The sequence below is a fragment of the Trichoderma harzianum genome (genome assembly GCF_003025095.1).
Source record: "Trichoderma harzianum CBS 226.95 unplaced genomic scaffold M431scaffold_19, whole genome shotgun sequence".
Lineage (NCBI taxonomy): Eukaryota > Fungi > Ascomycota > Sordariomycetes > Hypocreales > Hypocreaceae > Trichoderma > Trichoderma harzianum.
Window position 1 is genome coordinate 60,324 of NW_020209267.1, and position 19,667 is coordinate 79,990.

At 49.0% G+C, this 19,667-nt stretch overlaps 11 protein-coding genes across 11 annotated transcripts; 4 read left to right on the forward strand and 7 right to left on the reverse strand.

The window, feature by feature from the left end:
* The first annotated feature begins 477 nt into the window (after positions 1–477).
* Positions 478–2,250, forward strand: M431DRAFT_512973 (hypothetical protein). The gene is made up of 5 exons (XM_024919938.1): positions 478–724; positions 847–877; positions 929–1,245; positions 1,318–1,864; positions 1,931–2,250. The coding sequence occupies exons 1-5, from the start codon at positions 581–583 to the stop codon at positions 2,044–2,046; spliced, it is 1,155 nt and encodes a 384-aa protein (XP_024768898.1). The 5' UTR covers positions 478–580; the 3' UTR covers positions 2,047–2,250.
* Positions 2,251–3,338: 1,088 nt separating this feature from the next.
* On the forward strand, positions 3,339–4,004 carry M431DRAFT_98018 (hypothetical protein; the record flags this gene model as incomplete). Its single annotated transcript, XM_024924990.1, has 4 exons — positions 3,339–3,442; positions 3,564–3,719; positions 3,785–3,851; positions 3,912–4,004. 4 exons carry the CDS (start codon positions 3,339–3,341, stop codon positions 4,002–4,004), a joined length of 420 nt encoding a protein of 139 aa, XP_024768899.1.
* Positions 4,005–4,853: 849 nt separating this feature from the next.
* On the forward strand, positions 4,854–6,398 carry M431DRAFT_97890 (hypothetical protein; the record flags this gene model as incomplete). The annotated part of the gene is made up of 1 exon (XM_024924974.1): positions 4,854–6,398. One exon carries the CDS (start codon positions 4,854–4,856, stop codon positions 6,396–6,398), a length of 1,545 nt encoding a protein of 514 aa, XP_024768900.1.
* Positions 6,399–6,463: 65 nt separating this feature from the next.
* M431DRAFT_512976 (hypothetical protein) lies at positions 6,464–8,266 on the reverse strand. The gene has a single exon (XM_024919939.1). It carries the CDS (start codon positions 8,179–8,181, stop codon positions 6,589–6,591), a length of 1,593 nt encoding a protein of 530 aa, XP_024768901.1. The 5' UTR covers positions 8,182–8,266; the 3' UTR covers positions 6,464–6,588.
* An 812-nt stretch (positions 8,267–9,078) lies between these two features.
* On the forward strand, positions 9,079–9,885 carry M431DRAFT_543246 (hypothetical protein; the record flags this gene model as incomplete). Its single annotated transcript, XM_024921148.1, has 3 exons — positions 9,079–9,495; positions 9,535–9,812; positions 9,853–9,885. The coding sequence occupies exons 1-3, from the start codon at positions 9,213–9,215 to the stop codon at positions 9,883–9,885; spliced, it is 594 nt and encodes a 197-aa protein (XP_024768902.1). The 5' UTR covers positions 9,079–9,212.
* A 139-nt stretch (positions 9,886–10,024) lies between these two features.
* M431DRAFT_153796 (hypothetical protein) lies at positions 10,025–11,802 on the reverse strand. The gene is made up of 8 exons (XM_024912895.1): positions 11,446–11,802; positions 11,288–11,378; positions 10,947–11,207; positions 10,866–10,889; positions 10,785–10,806; positions 10,684–10,726; positions 10,399–10,624; positions 10,025–10,343 (listed from the first exon to the last, which is right to left on the reverse strand). The coding sequence occupies exons 1-8, from the start codon at positions 11,707–11,709 to the stop codon at positions 10,126–10,128; spliced, it is 1,149 nt and encodes a 382-aa protein (XP_024768903.1). The 5' UTR covers positions 11,710–11,802; the 3' UTR covers positions 10,025–10,125.
* A 237-nt stretch (positions 11,803–12,039) lies between these two features.
* M431DRAFT_512979 (hypothetical protein) lies at positions 12,040–13,389 on the reverse strand. The gene is made up of 3 exons (XM_024919940.1): positions 13,246–13,389; positions 13,056–13,182; positions 12,040–12,980 (listed from the first exon to the last, which is right to left on the reverse strand). The coding sequence occupies exons 1-3, from the start codon at positions 13,299–13,301 to the stop codon at positions 12,366–12,368; spliced, it is 798 nt and encodes a 265-aa protein (XP_024768904.1). The 5' UTR covers positions 13,302–13,389; the 3' UTR covers positions 12,040–12,365.
* A 395-nt stretch (positions 13,390–13,784) lies between these two features.
* M431DRAFT_486855 (hypothetical protein) lies at positions 13,785–14,560 on the reverse strand (the record flags this gene model as incomplete). Its single annotated transcript, XM_024916433.1, has 3 exons — positions 13,785–14,261; positions 14,327–14,405; positions 14,523–14,560. The coding sequence occupies 3 exons, from the start codon at positions 14,558–14,560 to the stop codon at positions 13,785–13,787; spliced, it is 594 nt and encodes a 197-aa protein (XP_024768905.1).
* A 699-nt stretch (positions 14,561–15,259) lies between these two features.
* On the reverse strand, positions 15,260–15,520 carry M431DRAFT_97983 (hypothetical protein; the record flags this gene model as incomplete). The annotated part of the gene is made up of 1 exon (XM_024924985.1): positions 15,260–15,520. A coding segment is annotated over one exon (261 nt), but the record flags the coding sequence as incomplete, so codon positions are not given.
* A 22-nt stretch (positions 15,521–15,542) lies between these two features.
* M431DRAFT_98063 (hypothetical protein) lies at positions 15,543–16,379 on the reverse strand (the record flags this gene model as incomplete). The annotated part of the gene is made up of 2 exons (XM_024924995.1): positions 15,543–16,059; positions 16,126–16,379. The coding sequence occupies 2 exons, from the start codon at positions 16,377–16,379 to the stop codon at positions 15,543–15,545; spliced, it is 771 nt and encodes a 256-aa protein (XP_024768907.1).
* A 670-nt stretch (positions 16,380–17,049) lies between these two features.
* On the reverse strand, positions 17,050–18,319 carry M431DRAFT_512983 (hypothetical protein). Its single transcript, XM_024919941.1, has one exon. The coding sequence runs from the start codon at positions 18,230–18,232 to the stop codon at positions 17,309–17,311; it is 924 nt and encodes a 307-aa protein (XP_024768908.1). The 5' UTR covers positions 18,233–18,319; the 3' UTR covers positions 17,050–17,308.
* Positions 18,320–19,667: the final 1,348 nt, after the last annotated feature.

Here is a 19,667-nt window from a genome sequence, read left to right on the forward strand (position 1 = left end):
ATTAATAAAGGCAAGGCACATACGAGCAATAGCCGTTCTGATCACATCATGCTAAGCAACAACCTAAGCCACACGTGCGGTCATGTATTATTGGTGTAACGCTTAACATCCTTAGCACTCTGTTTAGTCTTAGTGGCTTTTTCCCAGCGAGTTTCGAGAGAATATGGCCTGTTGCATTAGCATTGGTACCTTCTACTAGAGAGGCATATATAAGAGCCTTGGAAAAGAAGCGCAGAGAAGAGAAAAAAAAAAATGTTGGTGCAGCCGAAGCGTATCCGCCACACTCCGCCACGCCCGGCTTTTCACATGTACCGGCGCAGGCTGTGGCTCCCACATGAAAAAAAGGTGAAGAGCACAGGTACCGGATACTTTCTGTAGCGTTAGTAGCGTAGCGTGTCAGTGCTGCAAAGCCTCTAAGCGCAGCAGCCATTAGAATTTCGAGCCCTTCCCGTATTAGTCCTATCGCAAGTATTTTTATGCCGATCCACCTCTAGATATCTGTAATCCCTCCACGGCATCATCTCTCGAGCCCTTGTAATTCCTTGTCCATATACTCTCTACCCGTCATTAATCTTTCGCCATGACCTCCGAACCCCCCGCGAAGAAGAAGTGCCTGGGCGCAGACTGCGATAACGACGCTGGAGCTCTGCAGTGCCCGACATGCTTGAAGCTAGGCATCAAGGACAGCTTCTTCTGCGCCCAGGACTGCTTTAAGAGAAACTGGGTATGTATAGAGAGCCTTGTCGCGGGCACAATGCTTCATCATGGAGAAATGGAGAGAAAATAGAAGAGAAAAGATACCAGAGGGTGGGAAACAAGATACACTGGCTGACCCCGCGTGAGTAGAGCAACCACAAGAGCATGCACAAGACGCAAAGTAATATCCTCCATCACTTGATTCCCCCGAAACCACTCTTACCAGATCCAGTCACCGGCTACTACAATCCCTTCCCGAGCTTCCCCTTCGCCGGCCCGCTGCGTCCCGTCTATCCTCTGTCCGAGCATCGCACCATCCCCAAGTCAATTCCTCATCCCACCTGGTGGCAGGACGGCGACCCCAAGTACAGCCGGTCTCTGGTAAACCGCAACAAGATCGACATCCACGATGCAAAGGGTATTGCTGCGATGCGCAAGGTCTGCAAGCTGGCACGCGAGGTCCTCGATCTTGCTGCGGCTGCAGCCAAGCCCGGCGTCACGACCGACTTCATCGACGAGCTTGTCCACAAGGCTTGTATAGAGCGCGAGGTAAGTCGTATTTATTGGGAGCACTTGTGTGAGGCCAAGAGCCATGGTACTGATTCGTGGTTTGACATCTAGTCGTACCCCTCACCGTTGAACTACAACCACTTCCCCAAGTCTTGTTGCACATCCGTCAACGAGGTCATCTGCCACGGCATTCCCGACCAGCGTGTCCTGCTCGACGGCGATATTCTCAACATCGACATCAGCTTATACCACGGCGGTTATCACGCCGATCTGAACGAGACGTATTACATTGGTGACAGGGCCAAGGCTGACCCCGATAACGTAAGGGTCGTGGAGGCGGCACGTGAGTCTCTCGACGAGGCTATCAAGGCCGTCAAGCCAGGTGTCCTGATACGAGAATTTGGAAACATTATCGAAAAGGTGGCAAAGCAGAAGGACTGCAGTGTCATCAGGACGTACTGTGGCCACGGAGTTGGAAAGCTCTTCCATTGCCCGCCAAACGTCCCTCATTATGCCAAGAACAAGGCTGTTGGAGAGTGCAAGCCCGGCATGACCTTTACCATTGAGCCCATGATTGCCCTGGGCAAGTACAGGGATATTACATGGCCTGATAACTGGACTAGCACAACCATTGACGGAAAGCGGACGGCCCAGTTTGGTATGTTTTGATCCCCAGTCTGTCATTCGTCAATCGAGAGATACCGTCACTAACTTGCAGTTGCAGAGCACACTCTTCTTGTGACAGAAGATGGCTGCGAGATTCTTACGGCACGAACTGCCGACTCGCCCGGAGGACCGATTCCCATGCCGGAGAAGAAGGTGGATGGGGTGGCAGCTTGAGAAACTGCCTGACAATGTAGGATGAATATATGGCTCTGAGTTAGTGATTTGATACCACCATTATGTAGCGTATTGTATGATGCGGCATCCTAGAGTTGAGGTTGAGGTTGAGCAATAGGGTACTGGCGTCGTTGGGTGTGCTGCGAGTGAATAGAGCCGTTGTTCTCTGCTGCAAATGTTTTTCTTGTGAGTGCTGTTGCCGTGACGAGGTTGGTATCTATTCGTTTAATTTCTACACAATATGTGTAGGAAGATGAAAAAGAGCATGGCCATTTGCTTCCTGGTCGTTTTGAACTTGGGGTAGCATGAGTTTTAAAGCTCGAGACGGGATCTGAGCACAAAGCTCGAGGGTTACAGCACATCGGGCGCTACCTTATGATAAGAGACTTGTACCTGTACCTGCGGGGTGTGTTTGCCCTTGCATCGGTGAATTCACATGAAAATTCGTCTGGAGATCCTGTTTGTGTGCTCTGTGCGCCTGTAGGATCGATGCAATAAGGCCGCTAACAAGAAACAAGGCTTTGGCGATGTGTGTCTGCTGATTTGATATTGATAAAAGTATGCAACCTCTTCATATCTTACTATAAGTGATATATCGAGGAATCAAAGCCTTCAAGCCGGAAACCGGACTTCTGGCTGCTTCCATAGCCCTTCTGCAATTATAGACACCAACCAGCCTCCGGACTAAGGGCAATGCTACTAAAAGTACAGGTACCTGCAGCACCTGCTATCAGCTCCAGCTATCAATCTAGCAGCAGACACGTTAGTGCTTCTGTCCCCACAGCCGAGCACGGGACCGCAGATTCGGACTGGTTGGCTGGCGCTCCCAAAATCTTGCTTGCCCACTGGCAGGTATCGCCACTAATACCAGGCGAGGTCACCAGCTTTTTTCTCCCAATTGCCTCTCGCCCACAATCCTGCTCCTGCTGTCCCTCCTCTCCGCCGATCGCATCATTCGCCCGTTCCGCTTGAGGCCACCTCGCATCTTTTTGCGCCCTCGCCGCCTTGCTCTTTGCTCTGCGTCATTCCCTGGTAAGCCGCAGCCGCAGCCACGCCACGAGCATCAGCCTTGGAAGCTTTGTCCACGAACGAAACCCCCCACTAATGCTAGGTTGCCCAGTTCCCCTCCCTCCTGCACGCCGCGCCGGAATCGAAGCTCGTGACGGAGCTTGAAGCAACACCAATCCGCTAGCCGACAGGAAGCATTTCTTTTGCTTCTTCTTCTCCTTCCTCCTCTCTTCGCCTTCATATCCCGCTAGACAATCTCCAGCTCGTCCGCTTGGAAAACCGTCATGATGTCTGGAGAAGCGTGGCTGTTCCTGTTGGCGGTGTTGATCAACGCCGTCAACCTGTTCCTTCAGGTTTTTTTCACCATCATGTACAGCGATTTGGAATGGTATGACGTCCTCCTCCGATATGGTATCCCCGGACTGCAGGCACATGCGCGCAAGAGAGTAGCCTTGCCAATGCATCTTCTGCAAAGCATCCTCGTACAAGGCTGACACGCATGCCAACAGCGATTACATTAACCCCATCGACCTCTGCAACCGTCTGAACGCATACATCATCCCCGAAGCTGCCGTCCATGGCTTCCTGACCTTTTTGTTCTTGATCAACGGGTACTGGGTTGCCCTGATCCTCAACCTTCCCCTCCTCGGCTACAACATCAAGAAGTGAGCTATCCTCGAACCCTCATTATTGCCGCATATGGGGCGTATCTCTAACCAACAACCTCTAGGATTGTTGACAACACACATCTGCTTGATGCTACCGAGATCTTCCGAAAGCTGAACGTCCATAAGAAGGTGCGTCGTTCTGCACCGGTTCCTTGGCTCCTCAGAGCACGTCGCTAACAATCCCGATAGGAGTCCTTCATCAAGCTGGCCTTCCACTTGATCATGTTCTTCTTCTACCTGTACAGCATGATCGTCGCCCTCATCCGTGACGAGTCTTCGTAAACCATGCCGGCTGGTTGACGAAACTACCCTAACCCATTATACGATACCAATTTCTCTGGCAGGACCGATAAAACTAAACATGACGGGAACTCTGACGAGGGGCCGGTAGGGCAAGACACAGCATGGGACCAGGGCCGTTAATGTTTAGAACTACGCTACAATGGAGCAGGTGAAGCGAATGGCGCGGATGTTTGGGAACGGGCGGGCTGGCTTCACTCGCAGTCCTGCGCACTGCGTCCAGTGATATACTGGTGTATGGAGATTATGTCGAGAGCGGTCTTTTTTCTCTCTTCTTCAGAGAGACAAATTTTGCATCTCGGGTGGTACAGCCTAACCCTCTCTTTATTTCTGCGGGAGGACAGGCTGTTTGTTCGAGGTAGTCTGATGGAATAATGATAAAACTGGAATGTCAGGAGGACGAGGTTTAAGCAAGGGGGGCTAATACAGTTACTAATTGTATCATATCGTTGTTTGCGCCTACGTTATATAGTAAGAAGTGAAGATACGTTTTGCAGGGTTTATTCTTACTCTATCCCCCACGTCATAGCTCTGCCTGGGGTATGACAGCCGGCTTTTTGGCTGATTATTTAAATATCGTGTCTACGCTTCTACTTCACACCGGTCAATCCCAGTACCGCTACCATCTTCCTATAGCAAAAATAATATTATCATGATTTTTTGACATATATTCTGCCAACTTCTGCTGTCCGTAGAGAGTTGGCAGTCCTGCTTCTTTGCTGGTGGCATATCACGTGACCCCAATTGCTGGTCAAGACGCGCCACGCTTCTCTTCTCTCTTCTTTCTTTCAATCTTCATTTGGCATCAATCCTAATCTACAAGCAGCAATCATGGCCGACTTTGGGGAATACCCGCCTAATATGGCACCGCAGGATGCGCTCGTGGTGCGACAGCAGGCGCAGCCAGACCACGAGGTTGTTCCCTATACCGCTGAAGATCTTGCACGGACAAAGGCTGGCCCTGCCTATCCGTACAAGCAAGGAACACACACTCTCAAGCGCAAGAATGTTTTGACCGGCACTGCTGAAGAGATGTTTGTGAGCGAACATTCGTTCAGAGCCAAGCACAGGGCTTTTGAGGCCAAGAACGGCCCATCGAAGATGCGACCCAGCCGAGAAAAGAAGGGAGACGCAAGTGTGGCTCAAGGAGCTGGCGAGTATGTTGGTCCCTGGGCCAAATTCAAGACACAACAATACGAGGAGGTCGAAGTTGTCGACGACGATGACGAGTACGAGTACGAAGAGGTGGAAGAGGAGGAAGAGGTTGTCGAGAGCGGGACGGTAGTGCAAGCACCTTCGGGTGCTCTCGCGCGGCGCAAAGAAGTGGAGGACTTGGGAGAGGAAACGACCACCTTCCATGGCTCCGAAGAATTCGACTACCAAGGCCGAACATATATGCACGTTCCCCAGGATCTGGATGTGGATCTACGCAAAGAGGTTGGCAGCGTCACAAATTTCATACCCAAGAAGCAAATCCACAGTTGGAAGGACCACTCTGGAGCTGTTACAGCGCTACGCTTCATCCCGAGATCAGGACACTTGCTTCTATCAGCCGGTGCAGACACGACCGTCAAGATTCGCGATGTATATCACGACAAGGAACTGCTGCGGACATATTCTGGCCACACCAAGTCATTGTCCGACATTTGCTTCAACGATTCGGGAACCCAATTCTTGTCTGCATCATACGACCGCATGATCAAACTTTGGGACACGGAGAAGGGCATCTGCATCAACAAATTCACGACTGGCAAAACTCCTCACGTTATCAAATTCAACCCCGATCCTGAGCACTCGAACGAATTCCTGGCCGGTATGTCAGACAAGAAGATTGTTCAGTTTGATATACGCACGCCAAACCAAGTGGTTCAAGAATACGATCATCACTTGGCTGCCATCAACACTATTACCTTTGTCGACAATAATCGCCGTTTCATGACGACGTCTGATGACAAGTCACTCCGCGCATGGGATTACAACATCCCCGTGCCCATCAAGTACATTGCTGAGCCCGACATGTATCCTATGACAAGAGCTGCACTTCACCCCTCTGGCAAATACGTCGCATACCAAAGCTCAGACAACCAGATCCTCGTCTATGGGGCCAACGACAAGTTCCGCCAGAACAGGAAGAAGAGCTACAGAGGTCACAACAATGCTGGTCTGGCGATTGATTTAGATTGCAGTCCTGATGGCCAGTTCCTTGCTTCTGGTGACCAGGCCGGCTTCGTATGCTTCTGGGACTGGAAGACCTGCAAGATGTACCACAAGCTAAAGGCGGGTAATCAAGCCATTACTTGTGTGCAGTGGCACCCGCAGGAGACGAGTAAGGTTGTTACAGCTGGCCTGGATGGAGATATTAGATACTGGGATTAAAAAGTTCATGGTGGAAGCGAGCATGATTTATGGCGTTGGTGGTCGGATATCCTAGAACTTGGGTTTGGAAAATAAACTGGCATTGTTTACGAAGCGGCGATGGTTTATGATGTTTTAATTTTTGCCTCTCAAATGAAGGACATATTATTTTCTTGATTCATTTTTGCCTGTCGAGTCTCTATATGCTTTCCTATAGGTCTACTCTTCGTTCGGCCTTGTTACCTCTCTCGACTCTTATCTCGCGATCTTTCTGGTATTCATCGAGGAACAATCCCTTTTGCAAATATCCTTCCTCTTCATCCCATCCAGAGGACCGGTTACCCCAACCGACGGACTGCTCATGACCTGGCTCATACGCATGTTTGTCTTCTTGCCAATCACCATACGTTTCGCTATCGTCTGACGTTGCCCCGATATCCTCAATAACAAAGCTCGTCCCGGTGGCAGTGCCAAAGCCGTAGGGGAACCATTTCATGGCAGCAGCTTTGAGGGCGAGCTGCTTACGCTTGCGATCTCCAGGCGAGTCGTCGTACTCTTGGTGAAGGCGTGATGCCCTCGATGTCGTGGGCGTCTCTTGGATCGATGCTGGGTTGAGCTGTGCTGCTTTAATCGACTTTAGAGCTTCTTCCGAGCCTAGATCAAGGTGAGTCACGAAGCAAGGCAGCATTGCCCTCTCTTCGTGGATGATGTATTCATATCCGCCGTCAAAGTGTGAATCGAAGCCGCTAACAAGAGGGCCGTGAACAGACCCCAGCGTCTTATCCGCTTTGGAGATCTTATTATACGATTTGGAACAATATGTGCGGCCCATGACGGTCGCACAGACGAACAATCGCATGCTGGGAAGCATTCCCAGCGGTGTCTGTTCTCGCTGCCCGCTGGCGTAGGACATTGCGTACGCGGCAGACTGGGAGGAATAGATGCCGCGGTTGAAGGCTATCCCCGAGCGAGGCGATTCTATGCGTTTGCCGTCGGCGACTTTGCCGGGGAGGAGGAAGCCGTTGCGGATGATGGAGCGGACAGAGCGAAGGCTCGTGCCGTGGAACGTGAGTCTCGGCTTGACCATGTCTTCGACAACGGTGTCGATGGAGAGGGTGGTGCGGTAGCGGCCGTCTAGGGAAGAGTGCGGAGGGAGTTTCTTTCGCAGACCGGGTTGTTCTGGGAGGAATGTGCGGAGGTGGTCTTGGTATCGCTGGAAGCGCTTGAGGAGGTCTTCTCGCATAATGTTTTCAAAGTGAATGATTCTCCATGCTGAAGGGATTTGCTGCGCGATTTGCTCTGGTGTCATGCCCAGGAGGAATGAGGCGGTGTCGCGAACGGTCGAGACGTCGAGACCGAAGGGGTTGGAGATTATGTCGTCCCAGCTGGAGATTTCAGAGGCAGACCAGCCTTTGGTGGGAGTGGTGGTTGCCTTGGGATTTGTGGCTTGGTGTACTGGTTCTCCGGGATATTCTGATAAATGTTCTAGAGCCTGGAGAATCGCAATCTGGAGATGCTCTTCTCTAACATGCGATGAATCGTCATCTTCGTTGTAGAGGGTGAGGAAGATTGAGCGGACGTGTTGCCGAAGGGGATCAAGGATGCGACGCGGTATTGAGCTGTTGGTATCGAGGATTCGGCTTGAGAGGAAGGTTTTATGGTCTATAGAGAGACAGAGCTGAAATGTAAAGTTGGGGAACTGGAAATGGAAAGTTTGCTCGTTTAAATCTTCTGATGTGTCTTGGGACCAGGTGAGTACTGATGGAGGGAGATGATTGTCGATGAGATTGACTGTGAGAGCCATGCTGGATGATGTTATGACATGGGTGAAGTCTGTAATGAATAAATCGAAACAATAATATGACTAGATGAAATTAAGTAGAAAAACAACCGCTTATATGCTAATGATATTTGATGTTATGTATAGGCACCTTAAATGAAGCCATGGATTCCATGCAGGCGATGCTGCAGATTATACAAATGGTGAAGCATCATCTGCAGAATGTAACTCGAATAGTGCGCCGCAATGCGCATCCAATTACGCGACAGAAAGGATATGATCTTTTCGAAACGTGGGGAAAATGCATTTTATACATTGCTCGACCAGGCAACAGCTACAGGCATTCAGTGAATCCGATTGGTTCTCCGAGCTAATGACGCTGAGGGCGTTTTTTGGAGATGGCGGCGGGGAGTCATCGGAGGGGGCGCAGGGCTGACTTTGTGAGGGCTCGAGATGAAGCAATTTCTGCTCATGATATCAAAATGCGGATTGAAAAATACACTTAAGGATGAATAAATTATCGGATCTTAATGATGGATAAGATGCAGCCCATTTGGGATGGATGTAAGTTGGGCTAGGCATCTGTTCTGTGAGCTTGGTGTCTTACACGGCATCATATTAACCACCATCAACTGGCGACATGAGTAAGCAACGCAAATGGCAGCAGGCATAATGAAGTATTCCATCGGCATCATTAACTCAATAGAAATTTCCGCATCATATAAAGGTCTTTGTAGCTTGCCATTCGGCAGTGTGTTATGGCTTGGTGGAGAAACTCAGACAGGGCCCCCCTATATGCTCCAGATACCACCTTGGTATAGAGGACAAAGCATCATCCGTTCTTATACCTGAGAAACATGTATGATACAAAGATGAGACATTATTTGAATGTCGATCCATGCGCCACAATGAACACACTTTCTACAAACCACTCTCCATGCCCAAGTACAACGAACTTCCCATGACCCAAATAACCTTGTTGATGGTAGCTTTCCACATCCTGTACATGGACACTCAGAAACTTCTCGATAGATAACCAGAACCTTATATAAAGTATGGATCTTCAACATCCACAAATGGAAAAAACCACGTATGCTTTCAAATTTCCTCTCCGCTTTCCAGCAACCTGTGATTCTTTACCTCTGATTCTTCACTCCGCCAAATCAACCACCATGTCTCCCAACCGTCAGGAGATGCGCAACGATGCACTATCGCGGATAGGACTTCCCATAATTCCAGTCGATCCGGCTCCTCAAGCTTCCGAATGGAACGACGACGAGACGACGCTCGTCACATCGGCCAGCCTATCCTTCTCAACCTTCTCCATCGACGACACAGGTAAGACTCGACTTCCTTTCCTATGCTTCTACCTCGCAGCTCATAGACTTCATCGTACTGACGACGGCTTATTAGTCGTGGATAATGATTTTTACCCTGATCCCCTATTCCGGGAGGAATTAGCCGAATTTCTGAATACTCATTTCGGGAATTATAGAGAAGCAGTGGATCGAGGCTCGAGGAATCTTACGCACCGCTTGAATAATGCGGTGGCGTTTGGGACCGTTGATCTTGATGCAGGACTGCAGGGAGAAAACCGTCAAGGGCGTCCAACAACTGGTCGCGGCAGCAGGGTGTACCATTGGATACTATCTCATGTACGTTAATATCTGATGGCATTATACTATAGGGCCATAGGTTACAATTTCTCTGCCAAGGGAGGGCATTTAGGATTGGATTGGCAGTCGATATTCGGAAATCTCTTCAATAGTCAGGAAAACTTGTTGACTAGATAAAAGTCTTGCTTTTACAGGAAGACAGAATTTAATCTACGAATGAAGATTAATATCACCTCAGCATCATGAATTGGGTTCCAGTCATTCAAGGGCTCCTATAGTACATGATATATACTACTGGTATAAATACCTAATATATACTGGCTACACAGGCGGTATCGGGTTATAGACGCCTTTACTCTTTCGCTGGCGCCTTTACTGACTGCGCAATCATAAGTTCAAGAATTGCTTGAACAACATCCACAGCCGCAAGTGCAGTAGTCTCACCATTATTATCGTATGCCGGTGCCACTTCAACTACGTCTCCTCCAATAATGTTCAGTCCCGCTAGCCCAGCCAAGATGGTCATCAACTCGCGGGTACTCCAACCGCCTGGCTCTGGAGTACCAGTTGCTAATCCTTCGTCAGCGACCAAAGTAGACACGCACATCATGAAAGAGTACCATACCAGGAGCAAATGCAGGGTCGAGAACATCGATATCAACGCTAATGTAGACGTTGGTCTCACCGACGCGCTGTCGAATCTGGTCGATGATGGACTGAACTCCCTTGGTATCAAAGTCACGGGCAGTGATTGTGTCGAAACCGCAACGTCTGTCGTTTCGCATATCCGCCTTTGGTCGCGTCAATGGCGCGCGAATGCCGGCATGAATCGATGAGTTGAGAATAAGATTCTATCAGAGTGAGCGGGCTATCATCGTCTTTAGTTACAAGTGGTCGATGTGAGTTGTACCTCTTCATGTGCAATGTGTAGAAAAGTTCCATGGTTGATCCTCCTGGAGAGATGTCAGTTCACGTTACATATTAGACTTGCCATGTTGCTTTCTGACTTACGCATAATCTGAAATACCACCGCCTTGTTATAAGTTAGCATCGTAGAAGAGGTGCTTTTTTGGGCCAACTGTTATTCCTTACCTAGAACTTCCGGATCCCAAGTGTCTATAGCAAAAGTTAGTAATCTCTACATGTTCAGATCAGGCCATGATTGCATCTCACCAATGTGGCTGTCAAAGTGAATGACAGACACTTGCCCCCATCGCTTGTATGTCGACCGCAGCGCTGACAGGGTTGTAGTGTGATCGCCTCCCAGCGTCACGATTCTCGGTATTGTCGATTTCTCAGGGTGAGCCGTCGACCTCCCAGAAATGGCCCTGTGAGCTTGATCAAGCGTCTTGAGCGCAACACGATTATCGAGCCACGTTAGCGGGGCGTCAAAGCAATCGACAACTCTGGCCCAATCGTGGACAGGGTCGACGCCTGAATATACAGAACATGGTTAGAATTGCCATGATTATCGCGGCAACTTGTTGGAACCATGCAATCTGAGAACTTCTCACCAGTATATATGCTGTAACCATATGCCCTGCGCTTACTGGCGGCCCGGATATAATTTGGCCCAAAGCGTGCTCCGGGACGTCCCGTTACTGCCTTTTAGTTGATTGCTGTCAGTTGAATGCAGAACTCATATAAGCCAGTAGTTATAGGCGATACAGACCGTGTCAAAGGGAGCTCCAAGAATGGCAATATCGAATCCTTCCGAAAAGTCATTGTCGACAAAGCAATTCTCATACGGCAGATTTGCGTAGGTGCCAATGCCGCCGAAATCGTACGTCGCCAGATTAATCTCACCGACACTCTCGGTGTGAGCCCAGAAGGGGATCTGGCTGCCACCGTGAGCCACGAATTGGTGTTGCTGTGCGTGGACGGTCGTGTGCAGCAGGCATGAGAGCTGCACTACGGGTGAGAGCCAGTGATGCATGGTCAATTGAGTCTTTTTTTGAGAGATCCGAGGATTAATCAACTTTTGGTTTAGAAACACAAAGGCAACAGGACTAATTGGTCGATGATGAAGGTACAGAGAGAGAGAGAGTTGTGAGATGGATTCATTCAATATTGTCTACAAACAGTTACTCAGTCTCTATTAGTTACCTAAGGCTATCTACCCCGCTGGATCTCCCGTTAAGCTTCGCCGATTTCAAGGGTACGGATGCCGAATACTAAATACGACGGACTCCCACTAGCCGCATTTTCTGGGTGGGCGTCAAGGGCGTCAATCATGCTTGACAAGCACATGAGCTGCCTACCTGGGCAATTCTTTTTCTTAATGGGGGAACGGAAGATGGTTGCATTGTTTGTGTACCTGCGCTTGCTACGTTAGCCTGCTGCAACTATTTGCACGTGGAAATTTGAAGTCGAAGCCAAGATATGTAAGAAGCCATGATGTTTTCATTGACGTAGTTATTTCAGTGGTATAAGTGGTGCTGTAAGAGAGCGTTCCTAATAACATCGCCATTTTCTTGCAGTAAGTATTTAAAAGTATATCATGGTGCCCCAGAGTATGCTCATCGGCTCCCTATGTGCTTGAGATATTAGATACAGTAGTCACTCCCCTGGTAATGTAGGAGGTAAGAGGACTCAGTATGATTTTCCTTCGTACCAAGATCCCAAAGGCGTTGCGCCGCCTTTTCCACATTCCGCACACCTGCACTGCAGCGTCGATATTGAAACCAACTTGTGAGTCCCACAAGTGGTGCAGTGTCCCAGTATCGGCCGTCGCAGATATGACCTGGCCAGATCACCCGCGAATTCGGGAATTTCGTCTATTAAACCATCCACGGCCTCCTGGACGCTGGGTTTCAGCGGAGTCACCGCGACCCTCTCTCTGACAGACTCAACCACGATGTCACGCAGTTCTTTGCTCGACTCGAATTGTAAGTCGTACACCTCGGCCACGAATTGGGAAAATGCGCACGTGTCCCGCTCATTCCTGACTGTTTTCTTGAATTTGGTCCTCGATAACTCGAGAAGTCCGTCGATGAGATACTTGTCTGCGAGGCTGAACATTTTCACATGCTGGATTAATTCACTAAACACATCGCGCTGCCCCGGCACAATCTCCCCCGGCTCCTCGGATTGCTCTTTGGGTAATTCTTTCGTGTAAGTGTCATAATTGCCCGTGTATAGATAGTCTACCATTCCTTGGACAGTTTCATAAGAGCAGTCTTTGATTTCGTATCTTCCACAGGACTCCTAAACAGGTGCGAAAGGAACAAACTGTCTCAGAAACAGCTCTTCTTATCGGCAGACACACGCTCATGGACTCACCGCAAATGAACCAGTACATGCTGCTTTGATGACTGGAGATTGCAAGCAGATAATGACCTTGTGGACGGATATTGTATGGCCGTTGCATACAATGTCAAGATCACAAAACTCTCCACGATGTTGGGCGCTGTTGGGAGAGAAGAAAAGGTACAAAGTTAGTTGTGTACTATTCCGTGCAGTGTTTACTCACCTCAACATTTGCTTGCACAGGTCATTATAATACGTGTTTAGCTGCGACTGCATCATTTGGTCGGTGCCAGAAAATAGGCACAGATTGATAATTGACAGGACAAAATGCAGCTGTTTGGGATATCAAAAGAGAAAACAAGTCGATTGTTGGTATTGTATTGTTCTCGGCGGCGCTAAAACTGTAGCTTATATTGTTGTGAGCTTTTTCAATTCCATCCGTCGTCATCTTGCCGTCACTCTCTTGCTTGACTCGTGCTAAAATGGCATTGGATGGGAATAAGCCACCGAGCTTCCCAGGCTTACCGAGATCCATAGATAACACGCCAATTGTTTAGTGTTGGATTATGGAGAAAGATGAAAGTTCAACGCGCAACTATAACGTATCCACACGCTGTGAATGGCACTTACATAACTCCAATTAACAAACGGTTTGCAGTAATCCATTGAACTGCACGCTCCAAGTTACAGAATAAACATGTCCAAGCAATCTCTGTATAAAGAAAACCAACAATTTGTTTGATTAGAGCTACTGAAGCTACATTAGAGATCCGAATCGCCACCTTCATTTTGAGGCTGCTGTGTCGCAAATGACATGGCAAGGCCTCTCGCAAAGTCAGGAACTTCTTGCATTGCAGAGTTCAGAATGTAACGGGTGTTAAGGTCAAGCGGAGTCCGCCCAATTCTCTCTCTGATGGACTCAATCATGAGATTGAAAATCATGCTGTCTGGGTTAATTACCGATTCATAAACCTTGGGTATGCATTCGGTCAAGGCGCGTGTCTCTGGCTCATCCCGAATGGCTGCCTTGCCTTTTTTCATTGACAGTTGTAGAAGCCCAGGGATGCCGTATTCTTCTGCCAGCCCCAGCAAGTTCCCGTGAGCGATCAATTCAGAAGCCTTGTCCTGCTCCTCGGACGAGTCCGAAGGTGTTGTTTTATAGTCGCCAGTATATAGATAATCGACCAACCGTTGGACGTCGTCGAAATCATAACCACATATTGCGTATTTTCCATGCCCCTAGATAGGCGCAGATGGAAATCAGTACAGGGAATAGGCATTGTCCTCGATATATGTAGGCTTACCCATTCCTCATAATACGGTTGTTCAATGACACTGGATTGCGAAAAGACAATGATCTTGTGGACAGGGATTGTCTGGCCGCTGCTGCATGAAAGCTCCAGATCGCACTACGATCTGCGCCTTCTGGCACTATACAAGTATCAAAGTGTAAGATTAGGCCTGTACCAAGTACTTTTGTAATAGTAGTCCTTCACCTACGTGGTAAATATTTTCTCGCAACGATCGCACGAAGGCATTGCTAGAGAAGATGAGCTCTGTGTTGCGCTATGAAAGAGGGAAAAGCTAGATGCAAACAGAAGCAAACGGAGAGTGGGCTTGAACAAGGAGAGTGATCGCAGAGATCCACGTGACTACTCAACAGTAGTCCTCTCATTAACGGGGGGTGGGTTAACTTATATACATGTACTCTATAACGTAATGAGACCGTAGTGGTATTATCCTTCGGTAAAGTTCAATTGCATCGACGCATTGCTGTTACTCTTACTTACCACCATGAGTGAATTAAACCACACTCACGTATGCAGTCTTAATAATGCCTATTAGAATAGATATAATTTATGTGCATTACCAGAAGTAGAAATATAGCATGCCTTTAAATACATTTTGATATTATGAAAATACATATCTTGCCTTGTAAACAGAATTAGGCAGTGGTCAAACAAGATATAAGAAAGGGAAAATGCCACAACCGTAACTATTCTATATGTCAGAGAATAAACATATCAATGCGTATTAAATATTAGAATAAGATGAGGGGGGAAATAGTGCTATATAATACGCTCCCGCGCTATCTAGAGGCACATCTGCAGTGCGTATTGCTCGTTGTAAACTCTCCAAGACAGGGAAACCCCCCACCACGAGCCGCCCGTTTACGAAGCTGCGTATGATCATGTTATTTTTATTGCTCAATAAGTCCAGATGCATCTCGGTATCAGTCACCAATGCATAGTAATGCTCGCCACCTCCCTATCACTCAACCCCCTACAGCCCCCACAGCTGCACCTAAACCCATAGCACATGTACAAGTCCTGCGGGCTCAGATTCTTCCCATATGAAATCTTGAGCTCTGTTCCAGCAGTAACATCTTCTCGCACCATCATCGTAAGAACGCCGTTATCGTGATCAAACTCGTATTCCACATTGTTGATGGGATCGCACGCGTGGTTGAACCGAGCAGCTATGGGGAACAAGCCCGACGCATGGTGAGCAACAGCAAAACTACACACATATTAGTAACTTGTAAAGTACATTAATGGAGGCAGCTGAAACTTGCCAATTAGTTTGCCAAACTGCGAGGATTTGAGGCGTGCCCCCTTTTATGAGACGATGCGAATGGAGGCTGAGCGCGACTTTCTTAGCATCCCCGTCAAGCTTGTAGAATTCGTGAAAGACTTTATCAGTTTCAGCCACAAACAACGGGATCTCTCTCAGGATGACATCTCCCTTGGTCAGATCCCGCGTTGCGAAAGCTCCCCATCCTTCAACATTAGACTTGGCGATTTCAAAGTATTCGTTGCCATACATGGGCTCTGGTGACGTCTTGAGTACGGCGGGAGGTGTTAGAGGCGCTTTGATGGTCTTGGGTATCTCCAAATCGACATCTGTGTTAACAGTGTCCTCTTGTATATCGCAGGTGTCGTTCGCTTCCATTTCAGGCGTCTCGCTCTTGTTATCTGAGAATTCGCAAGTCGCATCACCTGAGCTCAATAGATCACTCTGTGTATCTGAAATGGAACTAAACATGGTTCATTAGCTTCATTTCGTACCCAAAGTAAAGCTCGCGAAGATGGGGAAAAGCAACCTGGTGCTCTCCTCTTCCTCGGCGACTTCACATTCGGTGGCATTTCTCTGGCCACGGAGTATCCATGAAAGATCAACTGATAAACTCTTGCGTCTTGTCTTGTAATTCTCTACCGTTGTTGGATATCTGTCGACGGTGAACGGTATAGTGTTGGAGATGGCCCATTCATTTCGGCGCAGGGGCAGACGGGAAGCAATGTCGATGCGCCCAGACCACGGGTGTAGGAGAGCTGCGACTGTTAATGAATAGGCCATGGTGGCAGCAAAAAGGTTATATTAAAATTGAGATCAATGAGCAAATTGAACAAGGAAAGTAAATGTTGAGTTATGTGGTAATCGGAGCCAGAACGAATGACGAAAGTAGATAAGATAGTCAGCACCTAGGTACTTGAGAAGAGAAATTAAAGGCACATAGTGCTACTTAAAAATTAAAAGTAAGATTGGGGTGAACGTAATTTACGATGTGAAGAAGTGAAGAAGTGAAGAAGTGAAGAAGAGGAAAAGGAAAGAAATATGTTCCTATTTAAATAGAAGGCCGTTTGCTTCGACAAAGTCACGTTTTTCAGGCCAAAGGGCAGTAACAAAGGCGGTTATATGGCAAAATGCTTCGAAGGTGGTCAATACAAAGATAAAGATGAAGCCAAGGTAAACTCCAAATCAGTATTATAGACCGTCGTAGTACTCGGTCACTCACCCAGCGGGAAGAGGACGCTCCTCTTCCACGGCAAGACGCCGCATCCACACCGCCGTTTGCCCTCTAAAGACAACCTCCCCATGGCGAACATCACTGTGGTCAAAGAGGACGCTGTGACACAGCAGTAGATACAGTATGGTATGGTATATTGTATTAACTAAACTTGAGTGAATGATGTATTTCCTGTTATACCCAAAAGCGCCTTCTAATATTAACCGCCAAAGCTCAAGCCCCAATAACCCTTTACCCCCTCCGTTGACGCCAGCAATGCATGGTTTCTCCTTGTGCCCATTCCCGTCTTGTGTGACGATGCTACCCTTCCGGGTCCCAGTCCGCTAGGCCGTAATTATGTCTTGTCCAAGATCCCATCCACGCTCTTTGTTATTATGCCCAAACGCCGAGGGCTGTTGATGTACCTGACTCCAACACCAATGAATGACTTCGATAACCTGATCGAGTACCACTCGAGCCGCGACCGATAAATGCAAAATCACACACGGTCCACGCCCAGCTTCCTCCTCGGTCGAAGAGGGCAGTCTCCCTGACAGTCGGGACAACGCAGGCAGCCAGGCTTGGACCAGACTTTCCTGCACCTGCAGACCCAGAGGTCCCGTCCCGTCCTTGTAGTAAGACAGTCAAAAGGAGCGTGTATCCCGGTCTCCACACCGCAGGAGATGCAGAACCGTCGAAGCATGACGAGTCTATCCGACCGCGAGTCTGGCTCTCGATCACGGATTGCGTGTCCATGGGCATCGACGTAGATGGACTGGGGCTGCAGCATGTCAAAGTGCTCCGGCGACCGCACACGAAAGCAGATGTAACACTCGAAGTTGCCAGGCTTGTAGTCATGCCCCTTTTCGCTAGGACGGTGCTGTGCAAAGTCTTTCGCTGCTCTCATGACGAACTGTGCCTTGTCTGCTGGATCAGCCATCCTCTGGGGGTTTATGGTTTGATGAAAGTATCGGTTCATGGTGGACAGGTAGATGAGGGTTTGGTAGTCCAGGTGAGAAAAGACAAGTCTCTGAAGCTCTTGCGGTAAACGTTCGATGAGGGACGGCATGGTTCGTGAATGTTGCCGATGGTGAGAGGATGGATGAAGTTGCGGGGAATGATACTGTTGGTGCTGGTGCTGGAACTGGAGTTGTTGCTGCTGCTGGAGCGGTTGGGTTTGCCTTTGAGGCGGGTAACTGTGCAGAGGTTGATGGTTCATCTCAGGCGATGGACTGTGGTGATGGGGGCTGTGAGGTTGCTGCAGGGGCTGATGTTGATGTAGAGGTTGATGTTGGTGTTGATGGTTGATGTAAGGATGATGATAGTGGTGGATGAATCGTGAGGTAGAAGATTCAAAAGCTGTGTTGTGAGCACTAGGGCCTCCTAGATTCGGAGTCATAGTAGGTCTAGGAAGGACGATCATGGCGGGCTAGAGAGATTTGTCGACAAGATTGATCTCGATAATATCATGCAAGACAAGGCATGCAGAGGGAATATAAGCCTGCAACCCCGGGTCGCCCAAGTGCTACTTCTGGCAGATTATCCTGGATCAATCTAATAACAAAAACCATTTGACTACGGGAAGCACCGCCGCAAAGGTGGCATAACAGGAAGAGGGGGGAGTGGATGTAAGGACATGGGCCGCCGGCTTAGATGCACCCACGCGGTATCTCGAGCATACCCGCACGTTGGGATCTCAGTGGCATTTCCTCATAAACCCGCCGTTGGTTGGGTTTCATCTGCTCCGTACAGCTGAGACAAATTCGCCTGGAACATGGTCGGTGGGCCATTTTCGAGGAAGCATGGCAATGGAAACAAAGGAAGCGCACATGGAAAGCGCTCCACCAAGGGAACACAACGCCCAATCCCCGTATTTGCCTCCTCCCTTCTCCTTGTCACCGTCTACGGCCGAGCGAGATTCTCAGCCAGGAGGACTCAGAACCCCTCCCCGACCATCGTGGTTGCTTGGACATGGGACCGACAGCATGGTTAGCTAGCCCCGTTGGGGACAGGATAAACGCACAATCGCCGACTGATAGATCCCGTAGCTTGGCCAAATCTGCATGGATACCTTACGGTAGCTCGCGGCACTGACAAAGTTAGCAGATGAAAGCAAGGGGGGCGAAATATAGCATCACCTCATGCGTGGGGGAGTTTAGGTATGGAGATGATTCTACCGCTTCCGCATTGGCATGCTCCAACTCCTAGACATCTCCATTTCATCTCTTGGCTATCCACCAACCAACGCTCCCGTAAAATCGAATCGTTACTCTTTGGGGTGGGCGTGGACCATGAAAATGCTACTCAATTCCGGTGCACCGCTGGCCGGCTCACTTCCCCGGCCATTAACAAACCTGTCAAGCTCTTGGGTCTTGGGTCATGTGTGCAAGATTGCAGTCTCAGAGGGCCTAACAGCGAACCGTCCAGCCGGGTGAACCGCATGGGGAACATGTTGTTGTGAACAAGGGCTGATATGCCCTTGTATACGGCTCTCGTGCCTAACCACCGGCGGTCGGTTCAGCTGGAACTTCAAAGGCAACGTTGATAATACTACTACTACGCCCGCACAGTACTCTCTATGCCTGTATGGTGTTGGCCTCGCAAAGGAGACGACGCACTGACTCTCGAAGCTGCGTTTGTGTGCGTGCTTGTACCTGAAGCACGCACAGGAGCACTTTGTCAACGTCCAGGCCCACTCGCCATTCTCACTTGCGTTCGGTGTTGTTGGCGTCCGCCACCGTCTGCCGGTGTTAGCGATTTCGCACGCATAAGTGCATCCTCGATCCACCGGTAGTTCTCCAGGTCTCAAAGGGGCGATGCTCCATCCTCTCTCGTAACTTGCACGGATGATGCTGGTA